We start from the raw sequence: 22,942 nt of genomic DNA, 5'->3' as shown, positions 1-22,942 counted from the left end.
CCACCCCTGCTCAGGGCTGGACAGCCCTTTCCAGGAAGGAATTTCCCCAGTATCCAACCTGACCCTCCCCTGGCACAGCTGGAGGCCGTTCCCTCTCCTCCTGTCCCTGTTCCCTGGGAGCAGAGCCCGACCCCCCCCCAGCTCCCCCCTCCTGTCAGGGATTGCAGAGCCAGGAGGTCCTCCCTGAGCCTCCTTTTCTCCAGGCTGAGCCCCCCCAGCTCCCTCAGCTGCTCTTGCTGCTCCAGATCCTTCCCCATCTCCGTTCCCTTCCCTGCACACACTCCAGCCCCTCCATGTCCTCCTGGTTTTGAGGGGCTCAGAACTGTCCCAGGATTCTGGGTGGTGCCTCAGCAGTGCCAGCACAGGGGACAGTCCCTGCCCTGGCCCTGTGGCCACACTACTTATTCATCTTTAATGGAAACAACAAACTCTCCTCAACTCAAACACAACCTGGCAAGTCCAAGTAGATGAAAGAAGTGAAGGAAAATCCGCCAAACCAACTTACTTTGATCCCGCTTGGAAAAATCCCAAAGAACCACAAAACCCCACCAAAAAAAAAAAAAAAAAATTCCTCCTGTTCAGAAGGCAGGAATTTGAGCTACAGCTTGTGGGAAAACAATTCTGGTCAGTGAGGCAGATGCCACTTAATTATTATTGCTCCAAAAACTCAGGCTTTGGTTGTGAGTTTTGGTTATCAAACAGGCCGGGCCACAACCAGCTCTGATCACTGCACAAACACCTCCCCTCTCCAAACTTCTGTAGTAGAGAAAATAAGATTAATTTAAGCCTGCAGAAAAGCCTGGCAGGTTTTCCACAGCAATTGCCTTGATGCTTTTATCTCTTTGAAATAGATGAGCCTCTCGCAACAAAAGGAGCTTGAAATCACACAACAGTGAATGAACTTCACGAATAGGAGAGGTCTAATCAGGGTGGACAAGTTTTCCTCCTCTTCTTTCCCAAAAGCTTCCATTCTTCATCTTCTGCTTTAGAAGTGGTTTCTTTTAAGAACTAATCAGAACCCAAAGCCTCTGGGAAACCACGAGGAAGCCTCATGACAGTGGAGTGAAACTCCTAACAATTGATATCATTTTATTGTCTTATTACCCCTTCATTTCTGAGCAGCACAAGGTGAACCAGTTGCATAACTCTATCTCGTGCCATAAAACCAGCCTTTAACAGCTCTAAACTCAGAGATGGCCAACAAAAGAATACAGGTACCCAAACTGCTGTATGAAGTGTTTGGTGTTCCCTTGTAAATACCTTCACTGCCCTTTGATAAGCAGGGACTGGCATTCTCTGACTTGCCCATCGGCCCAATTCCAACCCCACTCTGGCAAGTCAGGACATTTTTACGGCATTAACAGTTGTGCCAGTTCAGGGATGGGTGTGTTTGGGGCAGGGAAGTGCAGGAGGCTGGGAAAACCTCCACACAACAGTGATTCTTTAGACGAGGACTCAACGACTGCAGTGGCTCTACAGGAGCTGAAACAACACGGCCTTGTGGTTGCATAACCCCAACAGCACTGCCAAGGGCTGAGCAGCAAGGACTGCAAATCCACCTTTGATGGGAAGTCACAAAATGTTATCAGGAGTCAAGAGTTGCCCAGATAAACCCTGCAAGTGCCTCCTCCAAATTCCAGTGTCAGAAACTAAGCCTTTCTTGGGTGAGACTTCAAAGTATCAATGAAAGGGGAAAATGAGAAAAAACCATCAGCCCCCCCATGGCTGTTGTTAGATCAGTGCATGCTGGAATCATGGAATGGTCTGGGTGGGAAGGGACCTCAGTGATCAACAGTTCCACCCCCTGCCATGGGCAGGGACACCTTCCATTAGCCCAGGTTGCTCCAGCCTGGCCTTGGACACTCCCAGGGATTCAGGGGCAGCCACAGCTTCTCTGGGAATGCCATTTCCAGCCCCTCAACACTCTTACAGCCAAAAATTCCTTCCCAATATCCCATCTAGCCCTCCCCTCTGGCAGTGGGAAGCCATCCCCTGTGTCCTGTCCCTCCATCCCTTGTCCCCAGTCCCTCTCCAGCTCTTGGAGCCCCCTCAGGCCCTGGAAGGGGCTCTCAGGTCTTCTCTGGGCAATCTGTGCCAGCCCCTCCCCACCCTCCCAGGGAAGAATCCCTTCCCAAAATCCCATCTCCCCCCACTCCCTGCCAGTTGAAATCCATCACAGTGCCAGGTTAAAGCCAAGTCTTTCAGCTGCCTCTGGGCTGGAGCTGAGGAGGGGCTGAGACCCCCCAGTGCTGCTGGTGGGACGGAGCTGGAGCTGCCAGAGATGGGCAAGGACATGGAATGGTTTGGGTGGGAAGAGACCTTGGAGATCACCCAGTGCCACCCCCTGCCATGGGCAGGGACACCTTCCACAGAACCAGGATGCTCCAACCTGGCCTTGGACAATTCCAGGCACAGCCCATCCACAACTGTTGCTGAAGTTCCCCGGGATTTATCACCGAGAGCGGAACAGCGACACTTTCGTAACAGGAGAACTGACACTCACAGGGGCATTACTGTAAAAAATGGGGGTATTACTGGGAAAATTGCCCCTCAGGGCAGCCCAACTTACAGGGATAGGGGACCTTGAACCAGGGGGCCACCAGCAGCACCCCCCGGCGAGCGTCCGTGCGCGCGTAGAACCCGTACTTGGAGTTGTCCGGGGGGAACACGTCGGTCACCGTGAAGATGAAGCAGAGCAGCCACGACACCAGGATGGCCAGGATGATCTGGGGCAGGGGACAAGTCAAGCTGTTAAAACCGACCCTCGGAGGCCCCAGTAATCAGCCCACAGTTGCTGTTCCACGTGGAGCTGGGTGGGGTTTGGGGTCTGAACAAGCAGGGAAGGCTGTAACACATCCTTTGGGTGTTTCCCCCGAGGAAGGTGCTGTTACAAAAGCTCTGGAATCAGAGCAAGTCTCTTCTCTCCTTAACAAATGGGAAAGTCTCCAAGTGGGCACTTTAACAAACTGGGGAATTAGTCTCAGTTTTACCAGAGGAATGAAAAGAAGCCTTTCATGGGGGAACTGAGAATGGCTCTGGTAAAACGAGACGATAACGATCTCACCATCCCTTTTTGGAGGGCTCAGTTTAGGCTTTCCCTGCATCCATAAACACCCCTTCTTCTCTCCCTCTTCCCTCCCCTCCATGATCTTCATCACTCCAACAACCCCCACATCACACATCAGAAGGGGATCTGGCAATGAGAACATTTCCTGTGGCCAAAGAGCCACTTAAGTTTCCAATAAACCCATTTCAGCTTTTACCTCACCTTTGTGATCTATTGTATTATTAAGAAAAATCAAAACCAAGAGAGGAAAAAAAAAAACCCTGAAACACAAATCAGGGTTTTCCTTGCCAAGTGAAGAACAAGTTGAAGGACTCACAGGGAACATCTTGAAAAGCTGCAGCCTGTATGCTGTCCATCCTTTCTTGGATTTGTAAATGGGTAAGGGGAATTTGACGTTTCTGGCATACTGAGAGAACAACAACACCAGGAAAATAGTCCTGAGAAAAAAAAGGGGGAGGAGGGTGGGACAAAAAAGACATGTTATTAGCACCAATATATTATAAAGCCCTCCCAGCACCAACCTGTTCAGGTTCTTCAGGCACATGACATAAATGTGCACCTTCAATTTAGCACGAGACAAGGGGACATAATTTTAAATAAATTATTATTCCACAGAAGGCCAAAACAACACAATTTGGATTCTGAAGTGCTGCAGAAACAGCCAGCAGCAAACAGGTAGATGAACCAGGAAAAGCATCTGGGCTGAGGGGAGATTTCCAGCCATTCCTGCTCTGAGTTCCTGCTTTTTTTCCTCCCAAACTTGACCTGTGCTCCAGGTCTGCTCTGAGTATGAGGACCAAAACTTGCTGAAAAACAAGGAGAACTGAAGGCCTGTATACAGTAATCTTTACATCTCAAAATTTGCATAAAACTCAAAAGCACTTGAAAAATCTCTATGAGGGAAATTATTTCTTCTATTCTTGAGAATCCCTTTTTTTGTTTGTTTGTTTTGTGTTTTCATCTAAACAGCTGCAAAAGCAGCAAAACAGAGCCCCAAACCCCAAGATTTGATGCAACTGCAGTTCACCACTTTTAGATGCTTAATTATGATGCATTTCCCCCCTCAGTGAAACTGCCAAGCTCCTCTACATGTTAAAAATCCATTTTTACAGCTAAAATAAGAAGCCAGGGCACGTTGCTCGTTCCTGAAGGAGCCAACCCCAGCTCTGCTCTGAAAAGGCCTCACAAAGACTGAGCTGTTTGAAGAAGCAAAGCTTCCCTGAAATCTGAGATTATGTTTTTATCAGCTGACTTTGGGGAGAAAAAAAAAAAAAAAAAAAAAAAGAAAGCGGATTTTCAACCTCTCTCCCTTCCCTGTCCCAGCTCAGATTCAGTGTCACACACAAACCAGCTTTATTCTTCCTCACAGAGCACAAGGAGGGGCATTTTCAGCCCCCACTGTGGAATGAAAGGCACCTTTTCCTTGCAGGGAACACTTTGGCATCTCTCCCAAAGTCCATTATGGAGAGGTGGGCTCCCCTCCCCGAGGACAGGTAGCTTTGTGTTTGGATTTATTCAGCACACAGTTGTACAAAATATAACACTATTATATCACTGCAATTAATGTTACAATGGCTCCATGGCAGAGGGGCTTCCTGCCAGTCTCTAAAATGCCCCCAAATCCTCAAACCCCAAAGAAACAGTTTTATTCCCCAGAGAAAAAGCCCAACTCAGGAATAATTTCCCTTTTTACAGATCACCATGAGATGTGTGTTTAAGGATTAAATTACTGCAGCTTGGCCCCTGCAGAACAAGAGAGGTCAGAAAACTGGGAATATTATCCAAGAGCACCTGCAGAGGGTCCCAGCTCTCCCACAGGTGATGCTGGAGGAAGGACTATCATCTCAGCACAGTTTCAAGAGCCCTTGCAGAGCTCACAGTCACTTTTCGAGAGGCTCTCCAAGGCCAGGGAGTTGTTTCCAACAACCCACATTTTTGCTCTGCCAGAAGCCAGAAATACTTATTGACTGGGTAATATTTAAATGCTGCTCCTAAATTGATTGGTTGTTTTTTTTTTTTTCCATCTGCAAAATGTCAAGTTTAATTACATGTCTCCATGTCCAACTCCCAAGATCATTCATTTCATGGGAGTCCCAACTTGCAGGGAATTTGTTTTACAGGCAAATAAAACGTTCCTCTGGATCAGCTGCTTAACATAATAGAATTACAAAAATATTCATGATGCTCCCATCCAAGATAAAAGGGAATTAAAGAGCCCTTTTAATCATAAGCTGCACTTACAGAATACTTTGCATGTTCAAAGAACTGTGCAAACAGATTAGTCAGATCAGAATCTGATCTCATCAAGGCATTCCTTCCTCCCAGAGCCAGCACAGTTGGGTGCTCAACACTGACTGCAGCAACTGCTCCAGCCAGTTCCCTTCTCCCTAAAATGTGCTTTCCAGCCTTATTTGGCTGGTTAGCCAGCTCATGGGAAGCTTTTGTCTTCATCTCGTTTTTCTCAGCTATTTATGCCACTGCTCTCGGTTCTTTAATTTCCCTGGCACACACACCAGGCCCTGAAATTCCCTCTAAAAGCCTTTTTGTCCACTAAATAGAAATCTCTCTACTCCTGGCTCACCCACTGATGGCATTTATGGACATATTTGCTGCTCCCTGTCATCACACAGGTAAGCAAAGCAGTCCCAGTGACAAAGGGGCCGGTGCCACCAATGGGATTGGCCTGCTGGCACCAACACAAAACTAGAAATACAGATGGTTCACTCATCTCTCTGGTGTTTTGCTAAATCATCCCTTCTCATAGCACTGAATCCAGTCCAGCCAGCGGCTCCCAGACCAACTCGTGGCTATAGGAAATTCTGCTCTCCACACTTCACTTTCAGTGCTTGTCCTTTCCTGCCTCCTCAAGGTCTTAGAAACACAGACCCCTGGAATGGTTTGGGTGGGGAGGGACCTCAAAACCCATCCAGTTCCACCCCACACCTTCCACCAGCCCAGGTTGCTCCAAGCCCTGTCCAACCTGGCCTTGGACACTTGCAGGGATGGGGCAGTCACAGCTTCTCTGGGCCACTCTCTGGAGTTGCTGCTGTCACTGCCAAAGTGCCAGCTGACCTTGCCCAGACCCACTCCCATCCCTGTTCCTGCACAGGGTGTTCCTGCCTGCTGGGAGTCCTGCACTGCCTCCTCTGTCAGTCGAGCTGACCCCAGCTCTCCCCTGACACCCAGCACTCCCTACATGACAACTCACCAACTGGGCCCCTCTGGCCTGAGGCAGAGCACCCCCCCAGCAGTACTTACAGCATGGCAATGCCCCAGTGCTTCCCAGCTCTCTCCCCAGCAGCCTGGAAGCCGGAGAGGCCGATGAGGGCCACGGTGGGGGTGATGGTCAGGGGGCCGATGTAGCGCAGGAGGGCGCCGGGCAGGCCGAGCAGTCCGATCACCACCTCGATCAGGGAGGACATGATGATGGCACCTTGGATCTGAACACACAACAAGGGCAAAGAGCCACCTCAGTCCCCTCTGACAGGCAAAGCCAAAGCCTTTCTTTTTCTGCTCTGGATTACAAAGCGCACGTAAAAAAAAAAGAATTCAGTGACACAGAAGAACTCAGCAAATTTTTCGTCATAAAACAGCTCATTATGTTTTAAGTGATTTATTGCTTAAGCATAACACTTTTTTTTTTTTTTTTTTTTTTTCTCCACAAAACTATTACACAACAGACCAGTGGGCCAGTCTGGAAGCTGTGTGGAAATCACATCACACTGTCAGACAGGAGACCTGGGGTCCAGGCTAACCTTTAAGCTCTCAGATCGAACGGCAAGGGTTGGTGCGCCACGAGGTGATGCTCCTAAAGCTCCTAGGGGCAGAGTGTGTCTGCATTGGTCACAAGTGCTCCTTAGAAGCTGGATTAGAGCAGCGTTGTGGTTCTCAGGAGACTGTCAGCCCTCTTGGCTGCAGGGCTCTTGGCAGGATGTAGCTATGGTTTGAACATGGGGAAGAGAGAGGGGTTGTTTTTAATTAAGAAAAAGTTGGCAGCCCAAAGCAACGGGATGGGAGATAAATTCCATGACACACGCCCTCATTTGGACCTGGCTATCTACCACTCCAGCGTGGCACAACCCTCATCCTGGGCCCTGCAGGGCTGAGAGTGGAGAAGGGCTTTGGGGGAGCTCTGCAAGTCTCTTGGGAGAATCAACATCTTATCAGGAGAGTCTCCAACTTAAAAGCTCTTGGGGATGACCCAGCTTTGCTAAACTGTGGGTTCACCTTCCAGGGGCCAGCCCACTGCACAGGGCCAGCCAGGCAGCAGGTCTGGCAGCAGCTGAACTGCTGCCAGTGAGCACAAATCAGAGGCACAAGAAGAGTTTTTTCATCTCACTTGAGCATTTCACTGCACATCTTTTGGAATGTGGTAACTAACTCCTGGTATTTGCTGTCCAGCAACGAACAGGTTGGAAAGATGAAAGGCTTCCATGAGAATGAGTCAAAGGGATATATTCAAATGGAAATTGCAGTGAAAGAAGAAATTACCAACTTAAAAGACGAGGACACACAGATGTTTGGGTGAGAAACTTAACTGGAAAGCGGACAGAGGGACAGCTAAAGGCAACTCCCACATTACCTCTCGGATCCGGGGGTACCAGATGTGCTCAGTGTGCAGCAGCTCTGCTGTCCCGTTTGTAACTGTTACATCTTACAGAGAGGAGACAAGAAAACACAGGGGGTTTATTTATTCCTCTGCCATCACTTCCTACGAAATAAACCCCTCCTCACGCTGGGCCTGCCAAATGAGCCTGGATTTACAGGGAGAACAAGCTCTGCAGGGCTGCTACAGGTGAAGCAGCAACAGGCTCACACTCCCCAGGAACCAACCCCTCACTCCACCCATTGCACCAAAAATGGGAACAAATCCTAACTTTCAGGAAGGAAGGTCAATTAGGGATTCCCTTCCCACTCCAACAAACAGATGAATGGAGAATTACTCAAGTGCACGCTGGAATCACACACTCCAGCTCCACCAATTTAGGTCACCCACTGAATGAACTGACCCGTGGGAACAACCCCAACTGGCATCTTTTGAAGGTGAAAAAGGTCCAGGAGGAAGATGCAGCAAAGCTCTTTTGGAAAAGCTGGGCTAGTGGGAAAATGGCTCTGCCATCCAAGGTTATCAGACAGGACTTTCTTTTGACAAAATGTGTAGTCAGCTACTGGCACATTTTGAATGTGAACCAACAGAGATGGCTAAACATATAAATAATATAAATTAAGTTATTAAAGAATCCAAAGGAGCCCTGGTAGAAAGAAGCAGCCTGATTCTTTATGGGGCTGCCTCCCACTGCCCACAGCCCTGTTACTGAATAACCACACCCCATTAGAAAGAAAACTGCCAGAGGAGTTTCCACTTCAGTTTCTAACCTAATTTAAAGCCAAACCCCCCAGCCCAAGCAGCTTTAGTGCACACTTCCCCTCTGAAGTTAAAACCTTTCAGGATGATGACATTAGCAAAGGAAGAGCTCCAATGAACATGCAAATCTTGTCAAAACCTGTCAGGTATGACTTAAACAGGGAAAAATCCTGGTCTTGAGGTGATGCTGAACATCAGACTTCCTCCTACTCAACTTCAAAGGATTCGACTGAACTTGCTATTTCCAAATATTGGGAAAGGAACATTTACAGAATGTAAATGTAACAGAAGAATTACTTTGTGCTGCTGTTGGATTCCTTTTGACAACGTTGGGTTTTTTTAATATTAAAAACTCCCCCAGAAACAGAACTCCACAAGGACATTTTTAGGAATCTTTTTCCAAGGCACAGAATTTTAACATCGCAAAAGGGGAGATTTTTCCTACTCCCTCCCCAGCACTTCCAGTTTCCCCCCTCAGAAGGTTTGGCTGTTGCACTTTCAAAGGTCTGGGCCATCTGTGCCACTTAGCCCTGAACAAGCACAAATGACAATTACCTGTATTATTACACTTCCACTTCTCCAGAGAGAGTATTGCTCTGGCAGGTGCTAAGAATGCAAAAGCACTGGCTTGGAACAGGGGTAACCTGGTGGGAGGGAAAGGAGAGAGGGTGACATTGGGGGGTGTCCCTGCCCCGCTGCAGGGGGGTGGTCACCGAGCCCCAGATCAGCCCTCAGTGAGTTAGAACAGTGAGAAATGTGAAATTCCTCATCAAACAAAGCCCATGCTCAGACTTCCCAAGCCAGAGGAACCAACAGCACCCGCCCAAGCTCTCCCCCAATCTGCACCGGGCAATTCCAGGCTGGTGTCAGGGGTTGACTCAGATCCAGGTCCTGGGGTGAACACCCCCCAGACTGCTGAACAGCAGCTCTGACCAGCCCACCACAGCTGGCAAACCCTCTGCAGGGGCAGCCTGCAGGCTCAGTGCCCCCCCATCTGCGTGACTGCCAGCACAGTCACTCGCTCTGGAGCGCGTGTGTAAATAACGCGTGTGGGGCCGATAAAAAGCAGATTAGATGTTCCAAGGTGCTTCCCACCAACAAATAACAAACGCTGCAAGAATTTCGAGATGACATTCTTAGCATTGGTTGGTCATACTTCCCAAAAGATTTAAGATCTAAAGAGCACCTGCCAGCACCAGCTACGTGTTTGCTGACCTCACTGCAGGTTGTGTAACATAAATATGCAGATGTTACTTAATTACAGATGAGGTGCACTTTGAACTATTCTATAAATACTGACAATAATTGCAGTTAAGATTCCCTTTAATGGCAGATCTCAAAGTGGAACACGTGGAAATTGCCCCTGGACTGCTCCACGTTGTGGCTTTCCCAGCTCCTCGATGGAGGGCAAACCCCAGGGACAGGAGACAGAACTGCAGCACTGTCACACCAAGATCAGAAAAGGCTCAATGGAGGAAAAATATGTGCAAAAAGCGCTGTACACACCGAACACAGAAAAGATCAAACCAGGAGCATGTTCCTAACAGTTGTTAAGCTCACAGGCAGGAGTTGGAGCACCACTGGGAGGCACTTTGGGCCTCGGGCACCCTAAAAACCCACCGAAAACTGCATCAGGAACTCCACCTTCATACACCACACGAGCCACCCAAGCACGGCTGACTGGATGCAATTCCCCCTGGGAGTCCCTCCGAGCACAAATCCCACTTTCATCTCTGGGAAGACACGGTTGGCAGCCCAGTGAATGATTCACCTTATTTTGCAGGTTCATTAAGCAAACTGAGCTGGCTGGTGCCCATGGCAAGATCTGCAACACCTGAGACAAGCTGTTACTGCTCCATCCCACCTACACAGCCCTCTGTCCCTCCAGAGAGCTTGTAAATACACTTTGCAAACACATTCTCCAGTGATGAACTCAGCTGTACTGAAGACCTGGGTCCAGATTGTTCTGTATCATATTAAATATCCTGAATAATCAGATCTCAGCACGTCCTGCTCAACCTTTACAAGACACAGTTCCAAAAGGACCAGCAGGCTCAAAATAATGTTGGGGTTTTTTCCTAAACAGAGGGGGATAAAAAAGGTATTTTATTTTTTAATTTTTTTACCCTTATTACTCAAAATCAGCCAACCAAGATCCGTCTCCTTCTGAAGAGACAGCTCCAGTTTGGAATGTGACTTCTGGATGTTAAGCCAGGCACCCACTGCCAGTCAGTTACAGCCCCAAAAGCCTGAAGTCCTAAAGCTGATGAGTGGGATATCATTTTAATTTCACCATTAAATGATGGAGTTGCTCAGTTCTGGCAGCAGCCCCTGTGAAGACAGGGGGGTTTATGGAGTTAAAGTCACCTGGAAAGGTCTCGTTATCCCAACACGTCCCACAGATGCAGGAAAGCTCAGGCAGTGATGGGCACAGCCACAGGGCTGCAATCTGAGGTGGATTAAAGCTGGGTTTGATTGTCTCAGTCACTAATTACCCTCAGTCCCTGCCAAGGCTCCTGGCTCACCCCACAACCTGGGGAATAGCTGGAATTCCTAAAACCAGTCCGGGTACCAAAGTGACCACAACTCCGCCTCAGCACTGAGCTAAATCCATCTTTAAGGACCTTCAAACCACGGAATCTGACCTTTTGAATCCTTTTTATTTGCTGAAATACTTTGCAGTTGACACGACTTGCCAGTGAATACTTTAAAATCTCATTTAGAGGCCTTTGCTGCTATATCCCATTCCCAGCCTTACATAAACCCCCAATCACATGGTAAACAGTTATAAAACAGCCAAGCGTGGAGATTTGCTCCTTAAATACAAGTTATTTTAAGGCCCAAACACAATTGCCTTCAAGGACATAAAAAAATGTAACTCCAGTGCAAGTGGGAGCCACTGAAAAGGGGAAAATCCCAACAGGAGGGAGGGCAGGGGTGGGATTATACACAAGGAACAGAGAATTTCAATAGGATGGGACCATCAGTTTAGTCCCTCTATTTCTGAAAGAGCTCAAAATAACTCATTAAGTAATAAAGAAATTAAAAATAAAATTAAAGTAATTATTTTAAAAAGTAAAATAGATAAAAAGAAATTAAAAATAAAATTAAAGTCCTCATAAGTAGTAAGGAGCCAAGACTAGTTCGGGGGGGGGGAGAAACTGAAATATGACAAATGTGAGGAGATAAAGTCTTAGGAAAACATGAAAATTAAGCTTTTCTGATAAATCTGAGGCAGAGGAAGAAAGCTGGGAGGGGTTGAGGAAAACAAAGCCCACACTCTGAGCTCCATCCACAACTTTGCACTTCCAACACAACTGGAAGGATTTAAACTTCAGGAAATCCAAGGGGAACAACTCTGCTCCTTCAGCTACTGGAGGGGTTGTGGTTACAGCACAAAGAGCCAACTGGGCTGAAAATGTCATTATTAACTCTGGGGAGTCCTGGCTTTAAGAAAATACATTGGGGAAAGGAAATTTTCTCCAACTCCAACAATTTTCACTATGTTGTTTTGTCATCAGAATGAACTTTTTATTCAAAACAGAGGAGTGATCTCATGAGTTGAGTAAGATATAAAAGAAAAATAAAAGGAAGGTTGGGGGTTTTTTAAGGAAAAAGAACAAACAGCAAATCGAAGTTAACTAAAATAGCGGTCATAGACTACACTGGAAAACCTGAAATATTTGGCAAATTTTTAGATGAAAGGCTGATCTACCACAGGCTTGGCTTCTGCACCCCCTGAGACACCTCTGACACCCAAAAATCCTGGTTCTCAGATAAATCTGTGAAAATGGGGAGGGGTGTTTGGCCACTTGCTGTTGGAAAATAGAAAATTGTTCTGGAATGGACCTAAATGGCCCACGAATCATTCGGGGAAGCATCTGAGGGAACCCTCTTAAATATGCACTTTGGTCCTGGCTTTCCTTATCACTCCTGGGTTCTTCTCTTGAGTAAGATGCAGAAGTAACTCCCCAGGTTTTAGTTATTCCCCAAGTTTAAATAAACACATCCAACAGCTCTGCAGTGATCACTCTGGAACACGGCGTTTTAAAGAAGATTTATCTTCATGTTAATAGAACTCACAAGCTCCTGTCCTTGCCAACAGCAGATTTATACAAGTCTTTGCCAAGTGGGTTCTGGTTTCCTCCTAAGGAAAGGTGAAGGCATCCCTGGAAGGCAACACCTTTGTGTGTGTGTACTCCTGACTCCAGGAATGATCCTCACCTGCAACTCAAGAGCAACTAACGAATAAAACCCAATTATCTGATGCACTGGAAGGTAACAGAGGCTCAGCTCAGAGAATTACAAGTTACCCTCAACATCTTTCCCCACCTTTTTAATTTGCCAAGCCCTTTACAGGATCAAGGATGTGATCTGGTGCACGACTGATCACAACCACCTTAACATTGGAAAGAGCAAAATATCATTCAAGAAACTCATAACAGATAAATAAAACCACCCGAATTAGTTCCTCTTTACCACGGTGTATGAATTTTTCCTTTTCCCCCAGAAACACTTCTGCCTTCTCATGAGTCTCCCTCCTCCTTCTCCTGTTTCCCTGCTGTATTTTCTTACCCTTGGAATGCCCTTTGTTATTTCAGATCCACCTTTTTTTTGGGAGCAGCTTTCCAAAGCTCGCCCTGTATCTGACCTATGATGTTCATCCTCTGAAAGCTCCCTCTGGGATCCTGGGACACCCCAAGGCGTGCCTCGTCTTACCACCACCCCCTCCCCCCACCCAGCCAAGCCCCAGGGCTCACCTGCAGCCAAAGGTGGTTTGTAACAACGTGGTGATGCCCACACAGAAGAAAATGGTCCCGATCAGCTGGCTGGTGGCCCACTGGTCAAAGCCCACGCACATGGCATCGGCCAGCAGGAAGGGCACGGCGATCGTCCCGCTGAAACACGTCAGGTAGTGCTGCCAGGGGCAAAAGCTCCGTTAATTCCACACCCAGGGCTCAAAAATACATTCAGTTTTTATCACCATCTTTTCCCTTGCACCGGGTTTTTGAATTTCCAACCCCCTGCTTTAAGCTTTTCTTCAGGTACTTCTGCAAATGTTTTCATCCAGCTACCACTCGCCCGCTGCTGATGATCCCTGTTTTTTGTAGGATAAACCAGGTTATTCAAACAGCTGCAGGGCTGCTGCTCTTGAGGAGGAGGAGGTATCCAGGTAACTGTGCTGGAAACAGCCTCCAAACTCGGAGAAAAGCACAGGAATAGCTCCATTCACTTGCACCCATGTGAGAAGCCCCCCCTGCTCACCAATGACACACACAAAGCAGGATGCAAAGGAGCTCCCAAGGACCACAAACCAGGCACTCGTGAGTTCCTTCCCAACCCAAACACATTAAAAGCAAAGCAAAGCAAACAAACAAATTCCCCGTATTGAGCAGAGCAAGTAAAAATAGAATTCCCCCCCCAGAACTGCCTGTCCTTGAGGAAAGGCAGAAAAATCAAAAGGATGCTCTGGAATGTATTTGTTTGGAGAGCTCAACGTGTTTTACAGATATTACCAAATTCCCAGCATTCCTGTGGGACAGACATTATTGCCACTGGAGAAAGGGAGGAGGTGAAACTGGAGCTGTTCTGCTTCCCACAACTGAGGGACAAGTAGGGTCCAGCTCCTTACTCGCCGCAGGAAGCACATGCTCTTACTCCAAGGATTCTCCAAGGAGCACAGAAGTTTCCTGCTCTGCTTTCCAGGCCCAGGATGGTGCTCTTAAGACTTGAAATAACTGCTAACAGTTATATATTCAAAATTTCAGGACTAAACCATCATCTCTCTCCATCTATGATTCCAGAGATGCCACTTCTAAAGGTCACCACTGAGCATTTGCTCACTTATTTACTAACAGCTGCTTGCAAGACTAAATATTTGAGTGAATCTCACAAATGCAGGAGCAGAAAGCTCATGCAGATCTTTATCAACACAGTGATCTCAGTGTGTGACCAACTTCAGAAGAAGCCTCTCAACACCTTCTTCAAACACCTGGGAGGGGGAAGAATAAAATTATCACACAGACGCACACACAAATGCAATGAACTGGGCAGGAAACACTAAACAAGCTTCAGAAGGTGCAGAGGGAGAGTTTGGAACACACCTGTAAGCCCAAAAATATGCAGAGGTACCAGGGAGGAACATCTTCAATGGTGTAAATCATGTCTGTTCTCTGGGCCTCCAAACTGCCACTGCTGTCCAGGGTCTCTGCCAGGGAGCTCTGAGGGGTGGGGGGGACACAAAAGGACAACAGCAGGTTATTGCTTGGCATGAATAAAGGGAATCTGAACCATCAGGCAGTTTCTCTGATGCTCCAAGGCTGGTACAACACTCCCCAACATGTGACACGCTGATATGTGACATTTTTAAAGCCTTTTACCTCTGACGAGCTCCTGAGTTTGTACTGCACGTGTTCCCTGCTGTCAGCCATCCCCTGCTTATATTTACACCCTGATTTATTTGTAATTGCTGGTTTATGACAGAACTGATCTGCCAGCCAAAAGGTGCCCAAAAATGGCATAATCATCACAAGACTATTAAAAAAACCCAAACAAACAACCAAACAAAAGCAACAGACCAAAACCACAAACCAACCAAACAAAAAAAAGGAATTAGGGAAGAATTGGAACTAAGTAGAAGAGCCACTAGTGGCTCCTCCCAAAGCAGAAGGGCTCTGTCCTTGCATAAGAGACCAAAATGACAGGCCAAAAAATTCCTCATTATGGTAATTGCTTCCCACTTTAATTCTTACCCAATTCCATCTTGGTTAACCTTTTTTAGCCAAAGGATTTATTATTTTCGCTTCCACCCCACATTGAAGCAGTCAAGAAAAACGCTAATTATTATTATAACCAAACACATCCCCAGCCAATTTGCGTCCGACTTCCCCCAGGAATTCAAACCCCTGCAGGAATTTCAGAGAGACCACACTCTGCCCTACCACAGCTTAGTCCCCAGAGGGCCAACAGACAACTGACCACACATATTCCCACATCAGCATCCCTGTGGGTTTGCCATTAAAACAAAAACCAGCTCTGCCATTTCTCCTTCCCAGCTACGGAGAATCCATTTCCCTCCAGCTCTCCGGTTTGGGAATTCCTGGGGGAGCAAAAACCACGCTGCTCCAAAGCCCCAGCACAACAGCAAGAGCAGGAGGAAGTATCAGGTTTTATCACTCCCAAGAAACCGAGGATCCCCTTGCGTAAGAACCGCTCTGCCCTGATCCAGGACACAAGGAGCCCACGTGGAGTTGCCTCACACCAAGGCTGGGAGTTCTGCCAGACCCGTGACTGCCTCAGATGGGCTTCACTTCTCCAGAAATCCCAGCATATGCACGGATCCCACTTTGGGAGCCTCCACTGGGTATCACCCACGAGGCCAGCGAAGCCAAACCCACCCCTGTTCCTTCCCTCTCACCTCAGCTTTGTGGTGGGAAAAGAAGGAAAAGCGCCACTGGGATAACTCTCCTGACCACGGGATTATGGAGAGAGGTCGGGGGTATTGCAGTGGAAAAGTAAAATATAGGAACACTAATCTCAGAAAAGTCTTTTAAACCACATTAAGCACCAGGCAATCCTCTCACCAGGGTACGGGTCCTAAACCGAGGAATGAGGGGAACTGCTCCCTGCCCCACTCGTCGGGTCAATCTGCAGCACCACTGACCCTCTTTCATTGACTGAAACAGGAATTTTTTTCTCTCCTGACCCAATTATCTAAAAAAACCATGAAAAAAATCATGGAAAAAATCAGGAATTTGAACCATAGAATCGTTAAAGTTGGAAAAAAACTTTAAAGACCATCAAGTCTAACTGCTCAATCCAGCACCACGTCCAACCATGTCCTCAGCTGCCACATCCACGTGTTTTTGGAACACTTCCAGAGATGGCAACTCCACCACTTCCCTGGGCAGCCCATTCCAACCTTCAGCAGCCCCCTCCTTGAAGAAATTCCCCCTGTTGTCCAAGCTGACCCTCCCTTGGCATGGCTTGAGGCCGTTCCCTCTCCTTCCTGCCCCGAGGAACCTCCACAACCCTTCTGAGGACGGACAGAAATGGGGCTGCCAAAGTTCACGCTGTTCCCACGCAGGATACCTGGTTCTCTAAAACCCAGGCAGAGATTCGTGCAGATTGGTGACTCTGGACTTTGGGACTCCCATCTTTTGGGCTCTTTTCTTTTCTGGCTTGGCCAGACCAGCACCCAGAAGCTGCCCCAGTGCTCCACTTGGTGCCAAACACTTTTCTTCACAGGACTGATGAGGCTGCATCAAGTGCATTCCTTAACTTGCCCTTTTAGTCTATCCTATCCTAGTCAGTCCTAGTTTAGTCAGTCCTAGTCTATCCTCCCTCTTCTCTGGGCAGCAGAAAGCAGAAGCAATGGCCTGTTTCTAGCAGGAAGACCATGGCACACACAGCAAGGGTGTCAGTCCTTCCAGAGCTTTCCACCTGGCATTACATTATCCCTAAATTAGCCTTGCAAAGAACAAAAAACAAGGAGCAGGCACAAGGGAGCTGGTCCATGGCACGGAAGAAGGTCTTTCTGGGTGCAGGTCAGCAAGTGCCAACCAACTTGAGCTCTCCTTTAGGAAGTGAAAGGTTATGGGTCTCCTAACAAAAGAACTTCAAATTCCCAAGGTATAAATGTCATGGCAATGTCTACACAGTAAAGGGGTTGGATAAAGATTTAATAAAGAAAACAACCAGGACACTCCTCATTCCTTCCAAGGTCAGACTTAGATCCCTCTGGACAGGGAACTCTCACCTTGGTCAAACCCTGAGCAGATCAATCCTGAGCAATGAGGAACTGGAGGACTCAGGAGAGGTCTGGCCATCCCAGGAACTCCCTGGGGAGTCACTGGCCCTTTGGCACCTCCAGCATGTGCCTGCTGGTCCAACCCTGACTCAGAGCTGGTGCTTGCCAAGTGTGCCAAGGGAACTGCTGGGAATGGGTTGCAGTTCCCTGAAGGAGATACTGATCACAGGCTAATTCCTCCTTTAATTATTTTTAACTGGTCAAAGGTGGAACACGCTGTGCTTTTTTCCTTCTTCATTTTTCTGGTAAGTACAAACAGGGAGAATGAGACAGGTAAAGGTGGAGAAAGAATGCTGGAGGGAAAGAAGAAACCCCACAACAACCCCAGTGCAAAATCCAAAGAAACAGACCCCAGCAGTGCAAGACAAAGGCTCTGATGCCAAGCAGTCATGCAGAAGACCACAAGAAAACTGATGAAGTGTGGGGAGCAAAGCCTTTAGAAAAATACCTTAAATAAAGAACCCACAATGGAGCAACCTGAGCTAGTGGAAGGTGTCCCTGCCCGTGGCAGGAGGTGGAACTGGATAAGCTTTAAGGTCCCTTCCAGCCCAAACCATTCCAGGATTCCATGATTAAGCAACATCACACTGTTGGTTTTGCAGGGATGCAGCAACAGCTCTTTCTCCTCTGGGCTCACAGTTTGCTGTCTCAGCTAACAAACACTGGGAGCCAGTGTGAGCACTGGGCACCCTCCACTCATTAAGGACATTTCAGGCCTCTTTGCTGAAGGCTTTTGATAATATATAAATATATAAAAGGCCTCTATAAAGGTCTTTCATCAGGGAATGATCTCTTAAGAGCAATGGAAAGCCAAGAACAAAAATAAAATCATAGAATCATGGAATGGTTTGGGTTGGAAGGGACCTTAAAGAGCATCCAGTTCCACCCCACACCATGGGCAGGGACACCTTCCACTAGCTCAGATTGTTCCAGCCTGTCCTTGGACACTTCCAGGGATCCAAAGGGCAGCCACAGCTTCTCTGGGCAACCTGTGCCAGGGCCTCCCCACCCTGTTCATTCCCTGTGACCACAGCAAAGCTTTAAGTCAAGTAGATTTGGTTGCTCAGAAGCTCATGGGTCTCTCTGAGGTGAATTATTCCCCATCATTTACAGTTCTGACCACGAGGATCAACTGGAAGGGAGAAAAAAAACCATGCACTTGATGAAACCAGACCATGAAGACACGGTTTGGTGTCTGGAGATGGCTTATCTTGGTTGCACAATTTCACCCAAACACCTTCTGCTCGGGGCTTTATCAGATTGTCTCTCTCCACTCCAGTCCAAGCACGCTCCAAAAATCACCCATCACAGACATGCAGGTCAACAGTTGCCAAAATCTGCCCACAAAAGATCAGCATGACCACGATGGTCACGGAGATGTGTCTGAGACATTGTCCTGACACGCACCACTGAAAGGCCTCTGGCAGAACCATCTCTTTAGGGGATATTTTAAACCTGAAATTCAGAGGAGAATTTTGGTGTCTGAGTTGGAAAACCTCCACTGCACCCCTTGGTATCACCCTTGCCCCATCACAAGTTACAGCCTCACACAAAAGAGCATCATGATGCTCTTGGCTTGGAACCAGGAGAGCTTTGGTCTTGTTGCACTTGGGACACTTGAAAAAATTTGGTCAAGTGGAGGCTTTTCAGAGACAAGGCTTCACCACAAAGCCAGTCTGATTAGACATTTCAGAAAGTGCTGCTCAGATTTACCATAATCCTCGTCCTTATTTTAAATACAAGCTCAGCTTCAAACCATCTCAGCTGGTAGGATTATTACTGAACAGGCTTAGGGGATGATGGAATGGAGTAAAAAGCTGGAAAAATCACAACCAAACTGGTGTCCTCTGAGGCCTCAACTGGTCTCCCTGAATAGGTGAAACACAGGCATAGTTTTCCTAAGGAAAAATGTTCCAGGGTTTTTATGACCTCCAGCTCATTCATAAAGCTGCCACTCAATCATAATGAGCAGCCTCTAGTTGGAAAAAGGACTAGAAGAATTAATCTTAAGAGGTTGGAGCTTGGAAGAAATTGGGGGAGCGGGAAAGATCCCACTTTTAGAGGTGCTCAACACCACCAGTCCCCCTGGACAAAGGCACGTTAGCAAGTGATGACCACAGCACAGCGACCTGCCCAGGGGAACCACGCCAAAGGCCAGCAGGAATGAAGAAATCAAAAACTTGCACACTATGAATTCTGGTGCCAGGTCAAAGTGCATTCAGTGTTGACATTCCCTGAGTCATGCCCTGTGTTCTGCAGCCACACAGTGTGTGTGACCAGAGCAGTCATGAGGCCAAACTGCCCCCAGCCTGATGTGAGTGTGGAGTCAGCACCGTCTGCTGAGACAGCAAATCCCAGCCATGAGAGGCTGGGGAGGGCAAAGAAGGAACTGGGGGAGCAAGAATGAGTCCTCATCTCCAAGGGCACCACCACATACCTTCTCTGCTATGCCATTTTCCGTGGTGTAGATGGCCATCAGCTCCGTGTCCTCTGTGTCCTGGTCGCCGCTGGACGTTGCTCCGCCGTTTATCACGACCTTAAAAACACAACAAACAGCAAGCACAGGGTCTTAAAATAAACACTGGCTTTGCAATCACATCTCCTGTCTCTGTTTTCTCCCCTGGTATTTGACATCTGCCTTTGACACTGTCAGAAAACATGATGAGCCAGGTTGGGGTCGGGCTCTGCTCCCAGGGAACAAAGGACAGGAGGAGAGGAAACGGCCTCAGGCTGTGCCAGGGGAGGGTCAGCTTGGATATCCCAGAGAATTTCTTCACTGAAAGAGTGTTTAAACACTGAAACAGGCTGCCCAAGGCAGGGGTGGAGTCCCCATCCCTCGAGGTGTTCAAAAACCAAGCAGACTTCATGACACACGTGGTGGGAGTTGGGTTTGATGATCCTGGAGGTCCTTTCCAACCTTAAGGATTCCAGGATTCCATAGCAGGGGCTGGTGCTCAGGCTGCAGGAGGACAGTTAACTGCTCCAATCCTGCAGTGCCTGGGGTGCTGCCTGTCCTGGGAACAGCCACACCCAGCAGTGATGGGCCAAGTTTAGATGTGAACACCACTCAGTGGCAAGGGAGGTTTGTTACCAACTGCTGGTGGAAATGAGGGGTTTGTACAACACGATTAGAAACACAGACTGGCTGATTCACACCGAGCCTGACCGGGCAGGGCTTGGAATGTGGTACCTACAGGCAGGGTGAAGAAGGTGGGATGTTTGGATTCATCCTCGTATTTGCCCTCCGTGGAGCCTCCCGCCTCCACCGACTTCGAGGTGGTGTTTTTGCCGATCCCCATCGTTTCCAGAACGTCCAGGACTTGCATTCAGCACCCCAAGGGATGCTGCTGGGATGAGAGGCCAAGGACTGAGGACAATTCCTTCTCTGAACAGCAGCAGCACCGCCAGGAGTCACCAGAGTTCTCAGTGATCCAGCTGGGACATCAGGGTGCCGTTGGCATCAATGGTTCCTGGAATTGGAGGGAGAGATGGATATTTTTATTCCCCAAGATCTGTGTACATTCACACCAACCCCACAGCCTGGGCTCCCTTTCATGCTCACGACTCACCAGCTCTCATCAGTCCTCCCCAACCATTAGCAGATTATCGTTTAAAGATAAAGCTGAAGGTATTTTAAATTCTTTCAGGATAGGAATAACGTGATTATTTTCCCATTCTTCTCTTGTGATCTTTAATCATTAGTAGTAAATTGAAGCCTCTGGGTTTTTCCCAATTCACAGCCATTTCCATGGAATTTTTGGGGAACAAAGCACACCTGTACTCCAGGTGTGGAGCAGAGTAGAACAGCTGAACACCCACTGCAAACAGGACTTGGGCTTCCTCAGGGAGTGTAAATTTGCAGAATTACCTCTGTACAGCTGAATCCTTTCTCTGAAAACAACTCATTATGAAATAAAAGAATCCAGGAAGCTCAGACCAGATGGACAGTGAAGGACCTGCCTTTCAGTCAGGCCGTTTCAGACAGAAACAGCTCCTTCTGCTGAGCATCCCCACCCAAAATTATCCCAGTTGTTGGAGGGCTGTTCCAAGTCATCTGCCTGCTGATGTGGAAGCAACAGCTTCAGGATAAACTGGTGCATTTTAATGAGTTTCACTACTCTTTTGGCACAGGAACAGGGAAGATCAGCCCACGAGTTCCCGTTTTGTTTTCCCAGATGGGTCACTACAGTGCAAGTTTTCCCCCATTTGCTCCTTAATTTAGCCCTGCCTGTCCATCACCATCCACACATTTGCCATTTGCAAGACTAAAGAACAGGATTTAATGGATTCAAACACAAACTTCCCGCAGGACAGCAGAGAGAGTTCTGCAGCAAAGTAAGTTTTGCAGCCTGGGGGCTCCTGAGCCTCAAACAGAGAATGGAGCCACAAACACCTGTGGGGGAAAACCAGCTCAGGTACAGGTGAAAGAACAGGACAGAACCCGAAAAATGGCTTTTTAAAAATCACAGGAAGTGGAATTTTCCGCAGCAAGAAGCACACTGAAAGCAGCGAAACCCACTGCACACAGGGGTTACTTCCAAAGTAAGGTTCAAGTAAATCAACAGAGGTGGAAATGTGGCTGATGGACACTCAAAATACAGTTTGGTTTGTATTAGAAAGGAAAACAAGTAGGGTTTGGGTTTTATTCCTTAAGTTTCCCTTCCAAATGCTGCTCAGGAAATGCCAGCAGCTCCTCTCCACTGTAATTGTAATAATAACTAAACCTGGCAAAGAATCTTCAAATACTGGTATTTTAAAACCTCTTAATAGCTCTTAATTGCCCATTTGCTAGAAAATTCTGGTTACTTGAGGTGAAAGAGATGTTAATCTTTCAAAGCAATGTAACTTTTCTGGAGAGAAAATGTACCTGCACAAGAAAGACTATTTGGGCCACCAGGATGGCCTTGAAGCCTTAATTAAATCGAGATGGGATGAAAGGCAGTGCCTGCAAATAAGGGCTAAGACTTGTTCATTAAAGTAAATATTAAGTAGCACAATTAATTATTTCTCACATGGACTTAAAACTGAACTGGTTTGAAGACTCACTCTCTTGTTCCTCTGGAAAAAACAGCCATTCCCATTTTTACAGAGGCCACAGAGTTCCTCTTGGAAGTGCAGCTCAGGGTGGAGAAGAGGCAGTCCTGTTTAAGGGTTTGGGGGCACTGGGGGGGTCTGGGCTGGGATTTTGGGAGGGGCTTTGTTTTTTTTCACTGTGGAGCCACCAGGGATTTTTTTTTTCCTTTTTCCAAGCACAAAAGACTTCTTGCCTTTTGCTGTCGGCATCGACTTCTTTCACCCTCCAAGAAAATCAGAGCTGGAGACAGGCAGGGTTTAGTCTGGCAGCTTTAGGGTGTGGGAGTGGGGAGGGAAAGGGGAAAGGCAGCAGGGCCCTCCCTAAGCAAGGCCAGCACCCCCCTGGAGTGAGCAAACCTGCCAGTCACGGCATGGGGTTCAGGCCCTCTGGCAACATAAGCTGCTTGGCTGGCATTAAAGCAGCATCTCCACTGATAAAAGAGAAAAGAGACTCTAATCCTATTTCCCTGTGCACTGCACAGCAGCAGCACTGCCATCTCCTCCAGGATGGGATCACACCTGGGGAATGGGCCCTGAGAATTCCACCAGGAAAGCAGCAAGGCTTGCCTTGTATTCACTGCTGAGAGCTGACACACGACAGCCAAGCCAGTGTTTGGATGGTGGTTCC

General features: G+C 47.7%; 1 protein-coding gene across 4 annotated transcripts in view; it reads right to left on the bottom strand.

Annotated features, from left to right (window-relative positions):
• The window catches only part of SLC23A2 (solute carrier family 23 member 2), a 53,242-nt gene that overhangs the window by 11,162 nt on the left and 19,138 nt on the right, over positions 1 to 22,942 (bottom strand). For all 4 annotated transcript variants that reach the window (XR_007630115.1, XM_050325724.1, XM_050325726.1 and 1 more), the window contains exons 2-10: positions 20,436 to 20,711; positions 19,679 to 19,777; positions 14,537 to 14,653; positions 13,193 to 13,350; positions 8,988 to 9,076; positions 7,650 to 7,720; positions 6,326 to 6,507; positions 3,384 to 3,504; positions 2,570 to 2,726 (exon numbers count right to left, since the gene is read on the bottom strand). Coding sequence is in view for 3 of the 4 variants with exons in the window: in XM_050325724.1 (XP_050181681.1) it covers positions 2,570 to 2,726; positions 3,384 to 3,504; positions 6,326 to 6,507; positions 7,650 to 7,720; positions 8,988 to 9,076; positions 13,193 to 13,350; positions 14,537 to 14,653; positions 19,679 to 19,777; positions 20,436 to 20,567 (1,126 nt within the window). In the remaining variant the exon portion in view is untranslated. The remainder of the gene's footprint in view (positions 1 to 2,569; positions 2,727 to 3,383; positions 3,505 to 6,325; positions 6,508 to 7,649; positions 7,721 to 8,987; positions 9,077 to 13,192; positions 13,351 to 14,536; positions 14,654 to 19,678; positions 19,778 to 20,435; positions 20,712 to 22,942) is intronic.

Source organism: Myiozetetes cayanensis, unplaced genomic scaffold (genome assembly GCF_022539395.1).
Source record: "Myiozetetes cayanensis isolate MyiCay16 unplaced genomic scaffold, myiCay2020 scf30, whole genome shotgun sequence".
Lineage (NCBI taxonomy): Eukaryota > Metazoa > Chordata > Aves > Passeriformes > Tyrannidae > Myiozetetes > Myiozetetes cayanensis.
Note: the sequence above shows the minus strand (reverse complement) of the source record. Positions and strands in the feature narration are given on the sequence as shown.